The following is a 20,083-nucleotide window of genomic DNA, read 5'->3' as shown; positions in this document are numbered from 1 at the left end:
AATAAGTGTGTTGGATAATGAAGTTATCATTTTGAACCAATTCAGAATTTTTTTAATCAGTACAGTAAATTGAAATTCTACTAAAAAGAAAACAAAGTGAAAACTTTAGGTTTTGGTTATGCTGTTATACAAAGACCTTGAAAGAAATGTTTGATGTGCTTCAGGCAAACAGCCCCTGCCTGAAATAGCAAGGTGCTGGTGTAAAAAAAAAAATCAAATTTAGATAAATATTCATAATAAAATTTGTAATTTTATTACCAATTCAAAACCCAGTAACAATGTCACCAAAGTTAACGTGACTTCAACTTTTAATCTGAGTGAGAGTGGAACTGCCTCTTGTATTTATTCTCTTGTTCTGCATTGATAATATTGCCCAGATTGACAGCCACAGGTAAACTGCAAAGCATAGCAACTGTTCATATAACATTATGTATGTTCATGTAACATTATGTATGCTTAAAATAATTAATATCTATAAAGATAGCTTTCTTATCAGCAGTTGCTCAAAAACACATAACTAAAAAGGTCAAAATAATAATGCATTTAGTCCTACTGAGATTAAATAATTGCATATTTGCAAAACTGCTAAAAAAAGATTTGTAGAGTTTTTATCCTGAACATACTATTGCTTTTCTACAGTACTTAGGAATACTACAGTCATTCACAGCTGTCACAAAAGTGGTAGACAAAGAAAAGTGTATCCAAAGCCTAAAGCAGTAAGGAGGTCACAGAGTATCCTATTTTTAATTCTAAAGAATTTATAACTTAAAAATCTATTTTAAAACTAAAAAAAAAAAAAAAAGTGTATGCTTCAAGGAAAAAAATAAAAAGAACTATATAAATCTGCCTTTCTAAAAATATATTTTGCTCTCACTTTCAGATTGTATCCTGTCCAAGTTGGAATCACAACTCTTATTTACTGCAATAGAACACAACATTTCTGATTGTTTTACTGGTTTTGTCATTACTATTAGAAAATATTCTCCTCCCAACAATACCAGATTCTATAGTGAACAATACAAAAACTCAGGTAAGTCTCCACTTGACCTCCTTCTCCTCTGGCTTATCTGGATGTTCCTGATTCTCTTTGGAATTCACACAGGAGAAAGTAAATTGACTGAAATGAACCTTCTAGTCAATAAGTGATGAAAAGTAACAGGTATACAGTCTGAATTTTCATCTAAACTGCATGAGAAATCCCTTCTTTAAAACATTATTCTGGTAGAGATGAACTGGTTCACAGCAGTTATGGTTAGATAATCAGCATAGACTGACTCAGCTACTCTACACAGAAACTTAGCTTAATGCAGAATAATTTTCTTAAAACAAAAAATTCAATAAATAAATATTTAAACCAATTTATTAATACTGAGAGCAATTAAAAAAAGAGTGATTTGTTTCATAAATATAAAAACCAGTCTTGATAAGGAAAAATTTATCTCCCAGAGTATTTATGCTTAAATAAGTTGCTTGATCTATCCAAGAACTCAAAAATCATCTCCTCATGAGGGAAACAGAAAATGTCTTTGCTCTGGTTTGTATAATTTATACCAGTAAACTTAATCATTGAAGTCCTAATGTGCTCAGGAAAACTTGTGACAGGATAATTAATAAAATTCTTCCCCAAAGAAGGCGTAACAGTTAAGAATTAACCAAGAAACTGTGGAGGTGCAAATTTGTATGGTCATATCCAAAAGACTGCATGGGAGTAGGAGAAATAGCATCTGTAAAATAGCATTATTTTCTCATATGTTATCTATTTTTTGCCATAAGGCAAAGGCAGATAATATATTATCTGCTTTTTGTCAGAATGTGTATCTGGTGATTAAAAACCTGGGAATCAAAGACAGGAATTTAGGCAGAACTGGTCTGTTGAGTTTAGTTAGCTGTATGTTTAGTTTCTGATTTCTTGGCTTCAGTGAACTTGTCACCTGTGATAAGCAAATGACATGGCAGATGTTGTACAGGCACGACTTTGGACCTCTCTTCAGCTGGGTCCTCAGCTGGTTTGAGGAGTTATGCAGACTTCCTCAACCAATATTTCACCTTGCTGTCCACTCAGCTCTGGGAGCTGGTATTAAAAGACACATCTCAGTATCCCTCGAGGGACAGAAGAGCACTGTGAATTAATTTAACATAGCAGCTCAATCTCTACAAACTTGCTGCAAACTAATGAAATTACATGGTCAAGCAATGACAGACTTGTGCTCCATTTAAGCTCCTCTAATGTTACTTTCAAACACCTAAGGTAACAAAAAGACACTTCAAGAAAGGCTTGTTATTAAATTAACCTGTGATAAAAGTAAAATTGTGGTGTTGTATTAATGTTTAGGTAGCTTGTACATGTCAGACAGTGGAGAAAAAAGTAGAAACCTGAAAGATGACATACTTTCCTTTATTTGACCTTCTTTAAAGGAAATCTTTGTTACAAGTTCTGTATTGATACAACACTTAATGAAAATTTATTTACTGGACAATGGGTACTTTGTGCTGATTAGGTGGGAAAAAATTACCTTCTTTGCTGCTATTTATAACACAGCTAATGATTTTTTGGGGTGAATAGCTTCTTATTTATCTTCAGATGCTTTTCTTGGCAGGGACAAAGTAAGGACAAAAAGGTCTTTATTGCTTTTTTTTGCTACAAGGTGAAAATATGGGGCTGATTCCTGTAAAATGGCTCTAATGACCAGGTATTCCCATATCTATGGGTCATATTTTTCTTATAAATGGTGTTCCCTCTGAATATTGCTGTAAAAAACCCACTATCTATTACCCAGTTCCTTTAAATACTGGTATATTTGCAAGAAACATCTGGTTTAGTGTATCATTATTTTGGTTTTATTAAAATACCCTGTGATGTAACTGCCCACCTCTTTACAACAGTTTCACTTTCAGGACAGCTGTGTTTTGGAAAAGGTTTAAAATCAGATGAATCATTGATTCTCCTGGGAAGCAGAGTCATGCAGTAAGCTGCTGGCTCTTTGCCCCATAGACAGCATTTCTAATACAGCCATTAGGACAGCCCCTATCCCTTTGCCATTTTACAAAATTAATGAGTTCTTTTCAATAACTTTACAAAGCCCATAAGACATGACATAGCAAATTCTTCCTCTCTTATTTAAGTAATGAGGTTTCAGCTTCTGATATAGATGGATAATTGCAGGATCCCACGTGCAAAGGAAAAGTGTCAGCCTCACACTTGATTTCTGCTACAGAATGTGTTTGCCCTATGTTAGAAAAGCAGCTGTTTGCTGAAATTCTGTGGAAATGCCCTTGAGTATTTGGTGTAAAGGACTAGTGTTTCTGTCCTGTAAATGCAATGTAGTACCATGTTTCTCTTAACCACTATAATATACTAAAATTACAATGAACTCATCTGCATTTAGCTTTTACATATTAAAATATTTTCATATTTGGCCATATGGCTCTTCACAAATTTCTGATAGCTGTAGCAATGACATATTTGTAACAGTATGGAGCAGAGCAATTCCATCAAATGGGAGAACAGTACAATGGAAACATGATACAAACTTAGCAGTAAAAGCCAGCTTACCTTCATATGTTCCGCTTTCTAGGAGAGCCCCACTTTTCTCCAATTCCATAAAATCTTCAACAGTGATGAAAATATAGTCCACACCAGGGACTTCCCCCTCCTTATGTGGCCTTGTGGTGCCTGTTAGTAAGATGAAAGACACACTGTCAAGCACACGGCCTAAATGCAGAATGATCTTTTTGAAAGCTTTGGAAAAGTCACAAAGTAAACCACTTACACAACATCTTACATAGCACATCTTCCTTGTGAGGATGCTTTCAAAGCAATCAAAGCTCTATTTGCTGAAGCTGACAGAGGTATATGAGATGTATGTTTAAGATCGTGTCAGATATTATTTGGATCTATATTTATTCTCACTAATGAAAAACTATCCTACTGCTGTTATTTTCACATTACTAGAAAGACCCTTAGTGACATCAGGAATTCATGGGTAGCACAAAACAAAGTCTTTTTTACAATTAATCTGCTCTGTGATACTTTAAACATTTATTTACAACTCAAAATAATAGTTCTGTAAGTACATCTCTAAGGGTTATATTCACATTGCTTGTTTCAGTGCCATAAGTGGACTTGACAAATGGTTGGGCTTTAGGGCCTGTGGGATTAAGATCACCTGCTAACCATGCTGTCAAGCTGCACAGGTGTTTATATTTAGTTATTGCCTCTATTGTCATCCCTGGATGACAGAACTCTGTAAAAGCTGACAGATAATATTACACACAGCCTGACAAGTGACTTGGCTTAGCTAGCAGAGGTTGGGATGTTCGAAGGGAAGAGTCTGAAACTGACCTGATTTCCTAATGGTCCAGTTTCTTGTGGTCAGGTTATCCCTGATTTGACTGAAACCACTAATTAAGTCTTAAAATTCCTTTTGGAAATTGAGGTATTTTTGGTTCTCCTCAGTCTCAGAGTGTTTGAAACATCTTAATCAATTCTTTATCAATACCGTACTGATTACATCACACTTGTAGGGTTTGGTTTAAAGATTGTTGACACTGGGAAGTGGTTGGAAACATGTCCAACCTTCTTTCTGTTACTTGAAGACACAGAGACATAAAAGTGTTAGATTAACTCCACTGCCTGTCATAGAGACCTTTTTCTCCTCAGACACCACCTGAAGTCCATGGCAAAGAATGAATGAGACTGTCAAGACAATATTTCAGTACTTAACATGGGGAATGTATTTTGATAAATCTATAAGACCCTTCCCTCATATTCTCCAATTCCTTTCCCACCTCAACATTTGCAACTAAAACTGGCTGTTAATTTCTGGGAATTCTCAAACTATTTTTTAGAGTACTCTGTTCATCTGGAGCACTGTGTGCAGTTCTGGGCTCCTCAGTACATGGAAGGTGTGGTGCTCTTGAAGTGGACACAGTGGAAGGTGACAAGAATAACTGGGGGATTGAGAATCCCTCTGATGAGTAAAGGCTGAGGGAGCTGGGCCTGTTCAGCCTTGAGAGAAGACAGTTGAGAGGGAACCTCATTAATGTGCATAATTATCTAAAGAGGGGATGCCAAGAGGACAAAGCCAGGCTCTGCTCAGTGGTGCCAGCCACTAGGACATGTGGCAGTGTTTGATGCCCAGCTCTATCTGAACATTTGGCAGAACTTCACTCTGCAGTGACCAAGCACTGGAATGGGTTGCCCAGAGAGGATGGGGAGTCTCTCTCCTGGGAGAAATTTCAGAACCCTTTGGATGCAATCTGGGCCATGTGCTCTAAGATGACACTGCTGGAGCAGGGAGGTTGGAACAGATGCCCCAGTGTGGGCCCCTCCAACCTGACCCACTCTGTGATTTTGTGGTTACTTTTGTGGTTTGGAGATGGTATTGTTAAAGCCCTCAGACACTTGGATTGTCCATAAGCATGCTGAGTTTATTTCCCATGGGTTATCTGATGTCTGGGGATGCAGCAGCACCCTAAAGATCTCCAGCCCTTTGTGAGGACTGTATTGGAGCACAGGGATCCTGGTGTGCCCCTGAGCTCCAGAGAGCTCTGCTAACAGCACAGACATCAGATGTTCTGCACGCTCTCTCCTGAGAAACTTTTCACTATCAAAGAATACTGACAGAAACTGTATCTTCCTCACAAAACACTCTGGCAAATCAAGGCTATTCCAGACACACCACAGGGAGGAAGCTCACATATTAGATGAATATCTCTAGCTTACTGTTTATTCAATTTTTTTTTTTAATGTAGACAAGCTTGGATTACTAGTTTATCAAGCAAGAAAAAATACAAGTTACATAAAATGTTAGCCCTGCTTTGAATGAAAATTTGAACTAGATGATATAAAGAGATCCCTCAAAAATGAAATTTTTAATGATTTTATACTGTTTTACTGGTTTGTTTTAAACACCTGGATATTCAGCAGTCATTCATGATGGATGATGGTGAACTCTCACAGGAGGTCCAACAATAGACTTGGTTATTTGTGTTTCTCTGCTTTGGTCACAGTCTTTGTTCAACTCACGTAGAAAACTGTAATGGACTAAATTTCAGGTTCTGAACCACTCTCTTAAGTTGGAAGCTAAAGACCTAGTCTTTCTGTCCTTATATTACTGAGTCATGTATTTTTCAGATATGGCACAGACATGATAATACCTTTTGCATGTCTTGCATTATTTAACTATTAATTACTTATTCTGTCTAATCTGCTTAGACAGCAGCAGGAGATAACACTGTGCCTTGGTTTGGGGTTTTCTGATAACAAACTCTGCACTTCTCTTCCCCCTTCACTCTGAGAACTAGTCTTAAAGGTGCAGAACTTAGTATCTAGCATAAACAGAACAGACAACTGGGGATACAAGCATCATCAAGTCCCCCCAGGACACACTGTCACTTGGATGGTTCCATCCTCCTTTACTGCTCAGGGGGTCAGCTCCAAGAGCCCTGCACTGCACTGTGTACTGAGGGCTGCAGACCTATAAAAGATCAAGTAGTCACTTCCCACAAAGAAATGGAGAAAGGAGCAAACCCTGATCAACAGCTGCTTGAATTCAGGGTGACTCTACCCCAGCTACAGCAGCTTCCATCCCCAGAAAAACTTCATTGCTCTTGATAAAATCTTGCTGAGTCCCATTTCCCTCCTTCATCTGCTCTCATGTCCTCAGGCTGGAGGACCTGAGATCTTTGAAATGGTTAAAGCAAGTCCCTGGCTAATGGAATAATCAATGGTTATTGCCTCTTTTACTCCTTCACCCTGGAGGAACTGAGTTTTCTGTAGGCACCAAGGACTTTGTAATGTTCATATTTACAGAGCTGGACACAGTTACTGGAGCCTTCCAAACACCCATCAAAGTCTGAACAGGAGATCTGTACATAGGAATCTGACAGACCACAAGAAAATTCTTTCCTTGCCTTTAACCTAGAGCTGCACTTAATAGATTTTGAGTTTAACTGCCTCCACACAGACAGAAAAGCAAGCCTAAAACTTATGGTGATTCAATACTTAAAACAAAGGACTAATTTCAAGCCTCAGATTTCTACAGAAACACATCTTTTGTTATGCAGCATCAAGGCTTAATAGGACACAGTTGCTGCTACTTATAATATTTAGCCCTTTATTAATGCAAAATGGAAAAAAGAACTCAGTTACAATTTTGTTACCAAGGCAACCTATGAAAAAATTATCTCTGAATTCCATAATGAAAGAATATTATACTTTTAGATATTTCAGGACCAAATCCAACAAGGGGTACTTGCACTATGCATATTTCTGACAAATGCAATTTATAGGTGCAACTGAAGACACAAAATGAGAAGCTGTCAAGTAACCATGACCAGTCCAGTCATGCAGGTGCTGTCACACAACCTGTGGGTACCTTAGAGATTTCAGGACCTTGGTCTACAAAATCTGGACTGCTATTGACCTTCCTTGATTTTATGACAATTTCTTGCATCATTCACCAAACAATCTCCTCTCAAAACATATATAAAGGTCATTCAATGAGCAGCTATTTTGTTTAGATTTTAAACTTTAAGATGGAGAGTTGGTACAGTTTAGAGATATTTAAGGTATGTGCTGTATCTTTTTATTATTATTATGCTTTAAAAAGACCCTTTGCCTTTGCAGCTGCTTTCTTCTCCTCTACAGGGGAATTATGGTGATTTGCCATACTTGAGTCCAGGCTTTCCATGCTCAGGTGTGTTGTAGGATGGTGCTATATCTCAGGAGAGGAATTAAGTGCTGTTTACATAAATAGCACCTGAAAGAATATTTTTCTTTTAAATGAGTTTAAGGCACCTGAGGGCAGGTCCTTAGACATGTAAGAAATCTTTACATCTATTTTAAAAAAAGGAGTGTGTTAATTTAATAGCAATAAACTATTTTTGAAATACTGTTTTTGTGAGCATGGGGAACAATAAATAAATGGAACTTTTATGTTGACTCCTAGTGCAGATTGGAAAAATGGTCAGTTCATGCAGTGTTCAGTCCAGATTGCCTTTATTAGTAAAAAAGGATAGAATTATTAATTCTAGAAGAGTTCCAGGGTTGGAAAGCTCTGCACCAGTTTGTAGAGGCAGGAGAAGAGTTAGGAATTTATGTCTATTTTTAATCTCAGTGTTCAATTACATAATTATAACATTTTAGCGCTTATTTGGGAGCAAAGTGCACAGCCTGACTTGGAACATATTTCTACTACTTAGAGGCACTGAGTCTTCACAGTCTCTCTTCACAGTCTCTCTCTTCACAGTCAGTCTCTCTCTCTCTCTGACCAGTTCTGCTACTTTCAAAAGCAGGAAAGGTGCTCCCTCAATTTTTTTCTTTTTTCTTTTTTGCTCACTCCATGTAGTTATGAAAAGAAAAAGTGGCAAATTTATTAATTTGTCATTATAGGAATAGAAATATTAGTTAAAACTCCCAGAACGGTGACAGTAAAGACTCACTCAGTACTTTGGACATATTTTAAACATCACTTCATCCCTCCAGTAAATAATCTGTATTTTAATGTCTTTAGCAGGATCTCAAGGTTAAAATTGAATGAGCTGTGTCCTTGTAGAGTCTATATGATGGTCAGGAAAGTAGAAGGAAAGGCCTTACTTCCCTGAAGGGTCCCATCCCAACTCACAGACTGGGCTCACAGGTTTCAATGTTCCAAGCTTACAGGCGTGTTATAAATATTTTAATTTTTACTTTTTTTTGGATAAGTTAAAGGCAAACCTTGCATAATACTATCCAAACATCTTCACACATATTTAGCTGATTTATATTTGGATTCACAGATTGGTTCCTACTGCATGAGGTAATTTTAAAATCAAAGGTGTGTTTTTGCCACAAGGATTTACAGTGTAAAAGAAGAGCAGGGGAATAACCCAGTCCTTTTTGCACAATGACCTACTTCTAGAGTAATTTTCCAAATGTATGGAAGTGAATAATGTCTGGTTTTGCTTATCTGTTCCAAATGTAACAAAATGCAAGGAGAAAAATGCCTTTAATATATGAAGCCCTTTTATTAGACATTCTGCTGAGAATTTGTTCTGTAACTCTGCTCTGTACAACAGCTTGTTGTGGAGCATGGTCTGCCAGGCTGTCATACATTACAGTAGCTGGAGGGATCCCTCCTGCAGAAACAGACTGCTAATCCTTAATAAACTTCAGCTGAGCCCTTGGTATGACCTTGTATACACTGTGCCTTAGAAAAATTCAACAATACTTAATTAGGTCTTTTGTTTGTTTGCCAAATTACTCTGGAACACTATTACTGTGAGGAACTGATATGTATGGGAAACTATACCTATCTTGTCAAATTACTAACTGCATTAAGCAGAGAAGCATTGCATTTGTCTTGATCTACTGAATTTCTAGCTGAAGAGAATAATAAACATAATTTTCAAGTAAAGTGATTTTAGGCATATTACAAAGCCAGAAGGTTCGAGTGTTTATGACAATTCTCATAACAACAACATAAACCACAATGGCCTAAGTCCCTTCTTGCCAATGGTCATGAAAAATAAAAGTGTTCCCCTTTTCCAAGTGTGCAATACCAGCAATTTCTCTGATGTATTCCTATTTAAAAAAAAAAAAAAAAAGCTGCAGAAGCAAAGGAATGAATTCCAGATTCCTGAAAATATTTTTCAGGAGTAAATAGTTTCAGACTCTGTTAATATTTGGCAAATGTGTTCCTGGAGAAGATCTGGGTGTTAATAAATTCAAATTTAGCAAAGATGCTGAATGTTCTACAGTGAGGCAAGAACACAGGTGAGAGAGGATCTCATCAATGCATAAAAATATCTTAAGGGCAGGCCTTCAGAGAGTGGGGTCAGATTCTCCCTAGTGCTGTTCAGAGACAGGGCAAGAGTCAGTGGGCACAGACTGAAACTCAGGAATATCCATCTGAATATGAGGAAAAGCTTCTTTACTGTGAGGGAGACAGAGCAGTGGAACAGACTGCCCAGAGAGGCTGTGGAGAGGCTGTGGAGTCTCCTCTGAAGACTTTCAAAACCTGCCTGGCCACAAGGATGTGCAGCCTGGTGTAGGTGAGTCTGCTTTGGCCATAGGTTGGACAGGATGATCTCCAGAGGTCCCTCCCAACCTCAATCATTCTGTGAAAGCAGGCATTTAGCAGCTGCTGAGCTCTGAGACTGCAGCATTATTTGCAAAGTTACCTGTACACAGAGTGAAAAAATCTGATGCTATTTTGAAGAAGCACTGTGGTTTTATATTGACTGGATTTTCTGATCAAGTTTGAGAAGAAAGTGGAAAGCACTTAGCCATACTTCATCACAGAACTAAAGCTTCATGTCTAGGGGCTTAATTCATGTGAACTGGAAAGGAAGTTTTGCATTCCCTGTGCATGATTAGAATTCACTGAGAGTAGCAGAAATAACAGATGAACTACATGGCTCAAGCTAATGTCTACTGAAATTAGATGGAGAATCTGATTCATATCAAAAGAAACCTTTAAAAAGAAAATAAAAACCTCACCCATGGTTTTCACAGTTTGTATTACATTTTGGGATTCATGACATTGTTGGATATGTTTTGATTTTTGCTGAAGAAGCAAAAAATAAGACTGAAAAGGAGTCTTAAGGGACTGTGCCCTGGTTTGCAGTGCACACATTCTACAGCACCCCATAATTCTTAGGACAAATGTTTTATTTTATGATGTAGAACAGAAACAACAAATTCCCAAATTTGAGACTTTATAATGCACATAGGAGCAGATAAGCATGTCCTTTCTGGAATATGCATTCTTTGAATGGTTCTTTAGATTTTCATTATTTCCAAACTTGAGAGATATGCATTAGGTAAGCTAAATAGGCTCCTGCCTGGTGGTTAGCATGATTATTAGATTCCAGATGCATACATCCTTTCAAATACCTTTTTAAAAATTATTTTTAGATTCAATATGCAGACAGGAGCCTCTGATTAAACACAGCCTGGGTTTTCTATTTGTTCTCTTGGTTTTGTGCAATGTGACAGACAGTGAACAGCCCTAAGATAATTTATGCACTGTAAAATAAAGTCATATTGGAGCTGAACAGAAAAGTAAAACTGAGAGATGCAAATGACAGTAGTTCTAGCTAAAGACTGTGGGTAGGAACATGATATATTTGTTTATTTATTTGGTTAATTATGAGAGGACCACTGGAACCAGCAAGAAGCAGCCAGAGAAGAAATGCAGCACAACAGCTGTACACTGACACAGATACCTGGAGACTTTGCTTTGAACTGTGGCATATCCAGATTTACCCTTACACAGTGCAAGGACTTGAATTTTGCACTTTGTGCCCCTGTCCTGTGTTAGGCACTGCTACACTGTGTGCTCCCTCCTCAAGGCTGTGTGACATTGCTGGGGTGACATCAGTTGGATCACTTTCCTGCACTGGGAGAACTCCCATGAAGTCTGCAGGGTAATTCCTTCTGAGAAGAACTCTGACCCAGTGTTAAGCCAGATATCCGAGTTTCATTGCCAATACAGCATTTGAGCAAATAAAATAACTTCTTTTTCATTATCTTTGCCAGTAGTAGTCTCCAAAATGTTAACAATAAACTGCAAAGATCATATCTAATAACAGAGAAGTGTGAATACTTTGTGTAAAGTTAAGCATGGAGGACTGCAGGAAAAACTTGTAAAAAAAATCAAAATAGCTGTTGCTATTAAAAACCTAAATTATATTCTTCATAATTCCTGGAAAATGCCAAATTGTGAAATGGCTGTTCTGGTATTTGGACATGCAAACCTTACAGGGGTTAGGCAAGTCCCTAAAGGAATCTGATTTTCAATGCTCAAAAATTGGAAAAGATGAAAAGAAGGAAAATCAGGTATGAATAATTTTGGATTCCACATTATTGCCTCAAGAGGTTTTTGTGTTTTGTTTGACTGGTTGGTAGGTTGCTTTTTACTAAAGGCAAAAATTAGTACCAGCCAGGAAACTCCAGAAGACATTAGGATATTATTAATAAAACATGTTAATGTCTTAGCAAATACCCCAGCAATATATCCCAATATCTTTCATACTTATTAGAAAATGAAAACTCCATATCAGCTTTCTAAACATGTATGAAAGAAAGCAGCAAACTGCCATAAAGAAACATTTGAGAACAAAACTTTGAAAATCTGATGATTAATGAGTGGTAGATTGTGTGTACAAAGTCTGGGGTTTTATTTTGGTTAACTAGGAACTTCTTGAGCTAATAAATAATTAATAGAGTCCAATTTTTTTTTTTATATGCTTTAGACAGTCATTGTCCTTCTTTCATGGATTTTCACTCTTTTAGGTAAAGATATAAACTAAAAGATCATGAGAAACTTTTACCTCTTTTGTCCATTTAGACTTTGATTCCTATGGCACATGGCTGTTTGCACCCCCATAAATCTTAATTACAACTATAAAGAATAGGTCTTACATAAAAAGGAATATATGTGCACAAGGGAATGATCTCAGTAATGAAGACATACATAAGAGCATCATGCTGAGAGACTCATGTATGCACGAGCATTGATGTTTCCACACAGATTTATAAAAATCACCAGCTAATGAGATCCAGACAGAAACTTTCCATGTTACAAATACAATAAAAAGCTCACCTAATTACATGCAAAATGCTTTCTACTACTAGAAAAGCTTAATTAGAAAATAATTTCTTACTGTGTTTGGATGAACAAAGTTTTTTCTGGGAAATTTCTGATTTTTGCAGCTCTTCAAGATAGATAATATAGTTAGAGAATGATTTGCATAGTAGTCAGTTGGCATGGGCATCTATGCTAAACAGTGAGACATTGCAGATGAATTTCTGTCCAATATTAGCAAATTTGTTATTCCTGCTGATGGCTCAATGGATTGGATCATCAGTGGAAATATTATTAAGTGAGATTTGGGATGATTTGTTTAACTGTGATGCCAAAGCATCTATTTGTACTTTGCATAATTCAAATTTACCTCCAGAAATCCTGGAAGCACACCACTTCTAGTGTAAAGGACATTTCTGCTATCAACAAAAGAACTTGTTTTTTTACCATCTGATTTTATTAACATTATAAATAAACTGTTATGGATGACTTCTGTTATGCAGCTTGTACTTATTACCATATAGAGCTGAAGAACTCCCTTAAGCTGCAAACACACCATTGTGCATCTTGAAAGGTTCAGCAATGCCTGCAACAATAACTTTTCAACTCAAACCCCACTAATATTATTATTTCCTTTTTATATTTTATTCAAACATGGGAAGGCAGGCACTCTGTATAATGCCTATTTAATAGAACATTTTAAAAGGATTGGTGAAGTCGTTAGCCATTGCTACTAAATCTCAGGAAATATTTAAAAATGGATTTTCTAAATCTACAGTCTTACTTTGGGAGGCATTAAAAGAGGGGCTGTGAAATAGGCTACCATAGAAACCATCCACATGTGTATTCTTAACCAAACATCAGTACTTCAGCTGTTTAAATTTGTGCCAATAATAGTGAACAATTAATAATGAATTAATATTATGAAGCAATAAAAGTCCTTTAAGAGTATCAGGGCATATGACTAAAAGAAAAATAAGGGGCATTTTTTATGCTTAAAATAGGCAACTAAAAGTTGGTGTGAATTAAAAAAAAAAAATCTGTATTTAAAATGTGGCAGCCTTCAGATATGTCTATTCTCTCTCCATAGTCTTCAGATTTATGTTCTGATGCACCTCTGAACAGTATCCATAAGGCATGCCAGCAAGACCCAATCCAGAGCACTTCTTCTGATTTAAAAGGTACTTTCAAAAACTGCAATGGATGATGTCTGAATGGTAGAATGTTACCTGGGCTTCATATCTTCCTGTTTATAGCTGGTTCCAATGGTTGCATTCCTTGGCTTTCAGCCCTACAGTTGAGATACACAGCCAAAACTCTGTACCATTCACCAGACACCAGACTAGATCTTGGTTTGGTGACTAAAAAGTACTCAGATGTAACAGCAGATACTGTGGCAGTCATTTTTACTGAACTAGTTCAAAGAAGAGAATGAGTGGCTGTGCAGTACTGGGTGCCACACTTCCAGTAGATTCCCAGCTGAAATCCCTGGTGGCCAACTGCTATCCAGACAGCAGAGCAAATGCTCTGCTGAGACACAGGGAGTGCTGGTACCTCAGTAGGGATCCCATCAGTGCTAGACAGCATTTCTTACTGTGGGATGCCACCACATGCTGTGGAGGGCTTTGAGCAGAAGGAGAAGTCATGCTGTGGGACTGCTTCCCAAGGCAGCACTGCTCTGTCCCTGGGGAAGCACATTTCTCATCTGAAGGTTACAGTCTGTTAAAGGCTGCACCTCTCAGGCACACTGGCAGAATAAGCACATATTTTCTTGTCTGCTTCTAGAGTAAGACAAAAAATCTTGTTCCCTCTTTGCTCTTCTTGCTTTGTCAGTACAAAGAGCAAAAGTGGGATATAAACAATAATGTTGTGAACCCCTGTGAGACTGAAATATTAGGGCTAATAGCTTAAACATTATTAAAACCACCAAAGAATGGACCTCTGTCCACTGTAGCAAACTGCTCATCTGTGACCAGCAAAGCCAAATCCCTGCCAGAACATGTCTCCTGACTGGAAATGGGGACTTGAGACAAGATAAATCTGGTCCTATTGTCCAGTTATCTTGAGTCTAAGGAGAAGTAAACAAGCCTGGAGGGAGAAGAATGTACCCACAAAGGAAGCCTTTCTCAGTAGCTGTGTTGAAATTCAGCAGGGGAAGCCAAAGCCCACAGACTCACCCTCCACCCCTGAGGGGGAGGCTCAAACCCTGCAGTCCTGCATGGTTCTCTTTCTCATGGTCATTGTCCTCTGCTCAGGGGTACCCCTGCCCCCTCTCCCCCATGGAAGGTCTGATGGGGCATTGCTGGCTCACTGTGCTGAGGGGCTGCTGGTGTGTCTTGGAAGGTGCCACAAATCATCAAAGAGCCTGAAGTGCCCCCAGACCCATTCCTGAAGCCTTCACCAGATGACTGCACATGATCTAAAAATTCTGCAGCAGACCAGGGTGTGTGGCAAGGGACAGTGTAGAAGTCCCCTCCACATGGGGAAGGTGCCTGGGTGTCCCCACCCAGCCTGAGCCTATTTTAACCCATGGGCCTTTGTGTTTCATGGCTAACTTCCCCCACCCCTATGGATCAAGACCATCACTTTGACCAAGGGTAATTACATTGCAGCAAACAAGTCTCACTGGGAGCTCTGTGGGTAGTTCTATTTTCCTTTCTTTCTTTTCCCTTTATTTTCATGGGTAATATTTTTAAGCTTTCATATTGCATTATTACTACAGACAATAATAGCCAAAATGGTTACCTACCTGCTTTCTTTTGTAACCAAACACAACTAAATTTTATATGGGGTTTATTTTAGAACAATTTTATATAGGGTTTATTTTATATTTTATATATCTAATATATATATATATATATATTTACAAATATAGATAATTCAGTGTCATTTCACTCTAATGCACCCCAATAGATCTTTCAAGAAGAACATGTTTTACCCATGTCATCTGGGTAACAACACCTTAAAAAACCATTTCTGTCTCTCTTTTTCTTCCACTGTTCTTCATAGAGAATAAAGTTTTCATTGAACTAAGACCTTATGCAGTAAATTCCAAGGAAACACAGTGTTTTATTTTTTTGTTCTACCAAGTCCAGTTCAAAATAGTAGCAGAGAAAGTCTATTCTTCTTTCACATCAATGAATGAATCATGGAACATTTCTACCATAGTATTCAGAAAAGAAATCTATTACTTTGAAACCATCTTAATTTTTATATTAAATTACTTTCCCTAAAAATATTACCACCCATAAAACACAAGTATTTGAAACAGATTTTTTCCCATCTGTTTTTAGGAAAAAAAGCATTTTCAGTTTAACTCACATTAATAAAAACAAAATAAAACATTCCTCGATAACAAGTTAAATATATTATTTATACAGAAGTCATTATTTTATAGCATATTCACAAACTCAAAAGTGCATGATGTAAACTTAAATATGACTACTGCCTTCAATTTTTCAAAATAAATTCAAAACCTTGTTCATTTTTCTTTTGAAGGTAGAAAAAAAAAAAACAACCTTAGATTTAACTTCAAAGGAGTCAAATACAGTGAAATTGAGGAAATAAATTCCACATAATTCTGAATGTGGGAAGCCCATTGCTATTCTTATCTCCAACGTAAATTATTTCTGAGGTGTAACTCTAGCACTGGTGAAGGTTGTTTCATGAGGACTACGTGATTCAACTAATGGATAAAATCTTTATTCCAGAAAAACCATAAATTTCATGTCTGATTAAAAAAGGGCTTGGAACAATCTGAAGGTTTTCAGTCCCAGGTGTGACCTTGATGTTTTTCTTGTATTTGACAAAGCTTAAAGAAAGTTCCTGGTGAGCAGCAAGTGCTACTGTGGTTGGATAACAAAAATTGATGCTTTTCATATACAGTGATGCTTCTTTTTCTGATATGATAGTTCTAATAATCAACCTTGCAACATTCAATTCAGCAGTCACCTGAGAGCAGTCATTTTAGCTCCAGTTAGCAAAAGCTATCATCTGTTCCTACTGGTGATAACTGAGCAAATTAAAAGTACTTGCCTCTAACTGAGGCAGATTTAATTATCTTCCTTTTTTTATATGTACAATTAATTATTATTTAGGAATTTGTGTTCTAATAATTGGTATTAGCAAACAAAATTTCCTGAAAAGTGTGGGTGAATTATTCTAGCTCCCCAGCTATGAGAGAACGTGAATAATCTGTATTTTTCTTGATACTCTTTCTTTCCTTTTAAGCATCTTAGGATTTCTGCTTCTTCAAAGTTCAAGAGCTCTGTGTAGAGTATCACTATTGCTTTTTCACATTTCTCTTATCCAAATCCTGACCTTGTATAGATTGGGTTTTGTTTATTTGGATGGGTTTGTTTTTTTTCAGGCACCACATGCCATTCATACAGTGTTCCCTTCATCCCAGTATGTCAAAATGCCCCTGCATTCAATAGCTGTAATATTTGAGATTAATTTATAACTTGTCAATTTACTTCAAGTGGTGTACCTGGCATACATACATTGTCTGCTCCTTAGCTTGCTCTGTGCTTGTCAAATCCACAAATATGTGCTTGTCATGAAGTAGGGCTCCAGGTCAGACACTTCAGTTCTAGGAATTGTCACACCAGCCAAGCTTCTCCTTATCTGAGCAGTGGTCAATCTCTCCAGCTAATCAGGTTTTTATTTAAAATAATGTGTGGGGGGGAGTTTTCTCCTTTGGGACACCTTTCAGCATTGTGACCCTTTCTAGGAAAGGTGGTGTCCCCACACTGGCACTGCAGGGCTGCCCTCCTACCAGGGGTGTTGTGCTGGAGAGCACCAAGACACCAAGACACAGAGCTTATTTTGGCTTATTTTGGCTTATTTTGGCTCATTTTGGCTCCTTTTGGCTCAGGCTCCTTCCTTGTGTTTTTGCAGCACATGGCATTTGTCACTAAGCTGCTCACACCTGAGTACTGCTGTGCTCACTTGGTACTAGTCAGGATATACTGCTGCATTCAGACTTGCCAGACCTCAGCTAATTCTTCTGCTGCAATTGTTTCTCCAGGGGAGAACAACAGTGAGCTCTGGAAGGACAAGCCATTGCTGCAGTTTTTATGGGAACAGCCACACATAAACACATCAACACTACCAACATCAACTCTAGTGCCACCATGCTCAGCAGAAGGAAGGAGTCATTTACACCATGGGAAGTGACTTTTCTCCTCATTTAACAACAAGCCTCAGGTTTGCATTTCAGGAGGACTTCTTCCATGCAGCTGTTGAACCAGCTCACAGGGAGCAGCATTCAAATCATGAACTTTCTCTGATGGGTTACCAGATTGAACCTCAAATCTAACTCCCAATTTGTAGAACTAGGTTACCACAAACAGGCATGGAACAAGAAATTATGCAGACAAAACTGTTAGCCCACAGGAAACACAGATGTACTGGTGGAGCATCTTTGTCAACCATTTGACAAAAGCAGTATAGTGTCTTCAGTGACCAAGTAAAGAGAGCTCACACAGAGCTGTGACTCTAATGTCTAATTCCCACAGTTTAACACTAGGCTCATTGATTTATTAACTATTTTGCTTGCTTTTAAAATGTTTGCTTGGTTCTACTTTTGTTTTAAAATAATGTGTTTAAAAAATGTAATTTGAATTGCAGCATAAAAGGCTGAATTAAAAAAATAATAAATCTAATATCTCTTTTTTTAAATATTGAAAACCTAGTCAAGAACTAGTAGCTACATCAGTTGACCTTGAGGAAGAAAAATTATGAGAATCAAGGCCTTTTTAATTTTTAGCTGTAGTAAACAGCTTCTGAAAGTAGAATAAAACAATGGCAGCAATAACAGAGTTTTATGTTTGCTGAACTCCACAGGAAGAAAACTTAAAAGAAAAAGAGAGTTTTCAATACATTTTGTTTGCTTAAGGCATGAAGCTGTCAAGAGCAGCAAGCATATTTTATTAAAGTAGTAGATGAATTTGTGTATCTAAATTATATTGGTTGGCTAAATTACATCTAATAAAGATAATAATTATAAATTAAGTAATGCTATAATTACTGCATAAACCCACCCCCTTGCATATTCACTGAATATAATTTTTGCAATATGTATTGCTTGCACATCAATCTGTATAAGGAACATCAAATTTTAATGACACTTTATGAAGATTTAAGATGTAAGAATTATGAGTGCAAATTGGCCTATTTATAATTTAACTCACAGTTGTTCTTTATTTTTATCTGCATAGAGAAAATTAATTCATCACTGACAGGTTCTGTGATTTACCAGAGCTTAAAAAAAATGGAACTTATGATGATGATGATGATATATGTCCAAAAATCTTGCATTCAAATGCATCTAATGAAACATTCCAACTTGTTGAGATACTATTCAAAATATGTATGCAGTAAAGCATATTCATACCATGTACCACTAGAACATATAAGATAGCTTACAAGTTTAGTAGTCAACAACATTTTAAATAAGTCATATAAACTTATGAAGATTTGGAAATGATCTATTAATCACTAGAGGGAGTGTGTTGTATTTCTATCTGAAATCATCTATTAGCTACCTTAAGTCTGTATCTCTTTCACATTTTTCCTGCAACGTAAACCAAGTTTTAAATAAATACACACCTATCTCTTTTCAGAGCAGTCCCAAATTGCCACTAGGTAAGAAGGCAAAGGCACAATGCAGGCTGTTGAATTTTTGATCAGCTACAAATAAAGAACGATCAAGTTAAGTGGGCTCAGCTGATGCAAATCTCCCATAAGAATCAATTCTACAGTTCCTGACATTCTGAATTATTATTGTGGAGCTTTTCTTGTGAAATACCTGAAGGAAAGAATAGAGTTACGAAGAAACTAACAATATATAATCATACCTGCAACTAGCATAAATAACAGCAATTTCATTGATTTATACCAGCCAAGATGTCGTTCTGTGGCCTTAAAAAATTTCATGTAATTGAAGTCAAGCTTATAAATCACACATTACAATTTCCTCATGCTTTGATCTTAATTTAAATCTAAAATTTTTCAATAAATAACAGTCTCTCTTACTGCTGCTTTTTCTATCTTACAATCCAGTAAAGTCAAGGAATTCACTGCAGGTGAATTAGTTCTCTAATATCACAGAGCACCACTGTGTCACCTGTTAAACCTTCATGGATTCTTGTGTGGAGATTTTTTTGGGCTGTTGTTATTTTAAAAAGAATAGGTAAAATATATGAGATCCATAAATGTTCTCTCTAACTAAAATGTAGACAAGACAAAGTCTTGACATAATGCAAAGTTTGGAAGAAGCAGGAGACTTCACAGGGAAAATGGTAGGAAGATAAAGCAGTTAGTATTGCAGAAGAAATTTGCCATCTCAATAGAAAATGTGTTTTACTGACAGTAAACTCTCCCAATGAAGAGAAAGCTGAGAGAAAATCTCCTAAGGTGAAATGTAAGGGATCCAAAGCTCATTCAAAAGTACCCTTAGAGGAAGAGACAAGAATGGAGAACAAATGTACAGCACTGAGTTCTCTGCT

At 37.0% G+C, this 20,083-nt stretch overlaps 1 protein-coding gene across 2 annotated transcripts in view; it reads right to left on the bottom strand.

Moving 5' to 3' along the window:
• Nucleotides 1-20,083, bottom strand: part of MAGI2 (membrane associated guanylate kinase, WW and PDZ domain containing 2) — a 699,256-nt gene that overhangs the window by 284,390 nt on the left and 394,783 nt on the right. For both annotated transcript variants that reach the window (XM_030238194.2, XM_030238195.2), the window contains exon 3: nucleotides 3,554-3,673. In XM_030238194.2, the coding sequence (XP_030094054.1) occupies nucleotides 3,554-3,673 (120 nt within the window). The remainder of the gene's footprint in view (nucleotides 1-3,553; nucleotides 3,674-20,083) is intronic.

Source organism: Serinus canaria, chromosome 1A, assembly GCF_022539315.1.
Source record: "Serinus canaria isolate serCan28SL12 chromosome 1A, serCan2020, whole genome shotgun sequence".
Taxonomy (NCBI): Eukaryota; Metazoa; Chordata; class Aves; order Passeriformes; family Fringillidae; genus Serinus; species Serinus canaria.
This window is presented reverse-complemented; position numbering and strand designations above follow the sequence as displayed.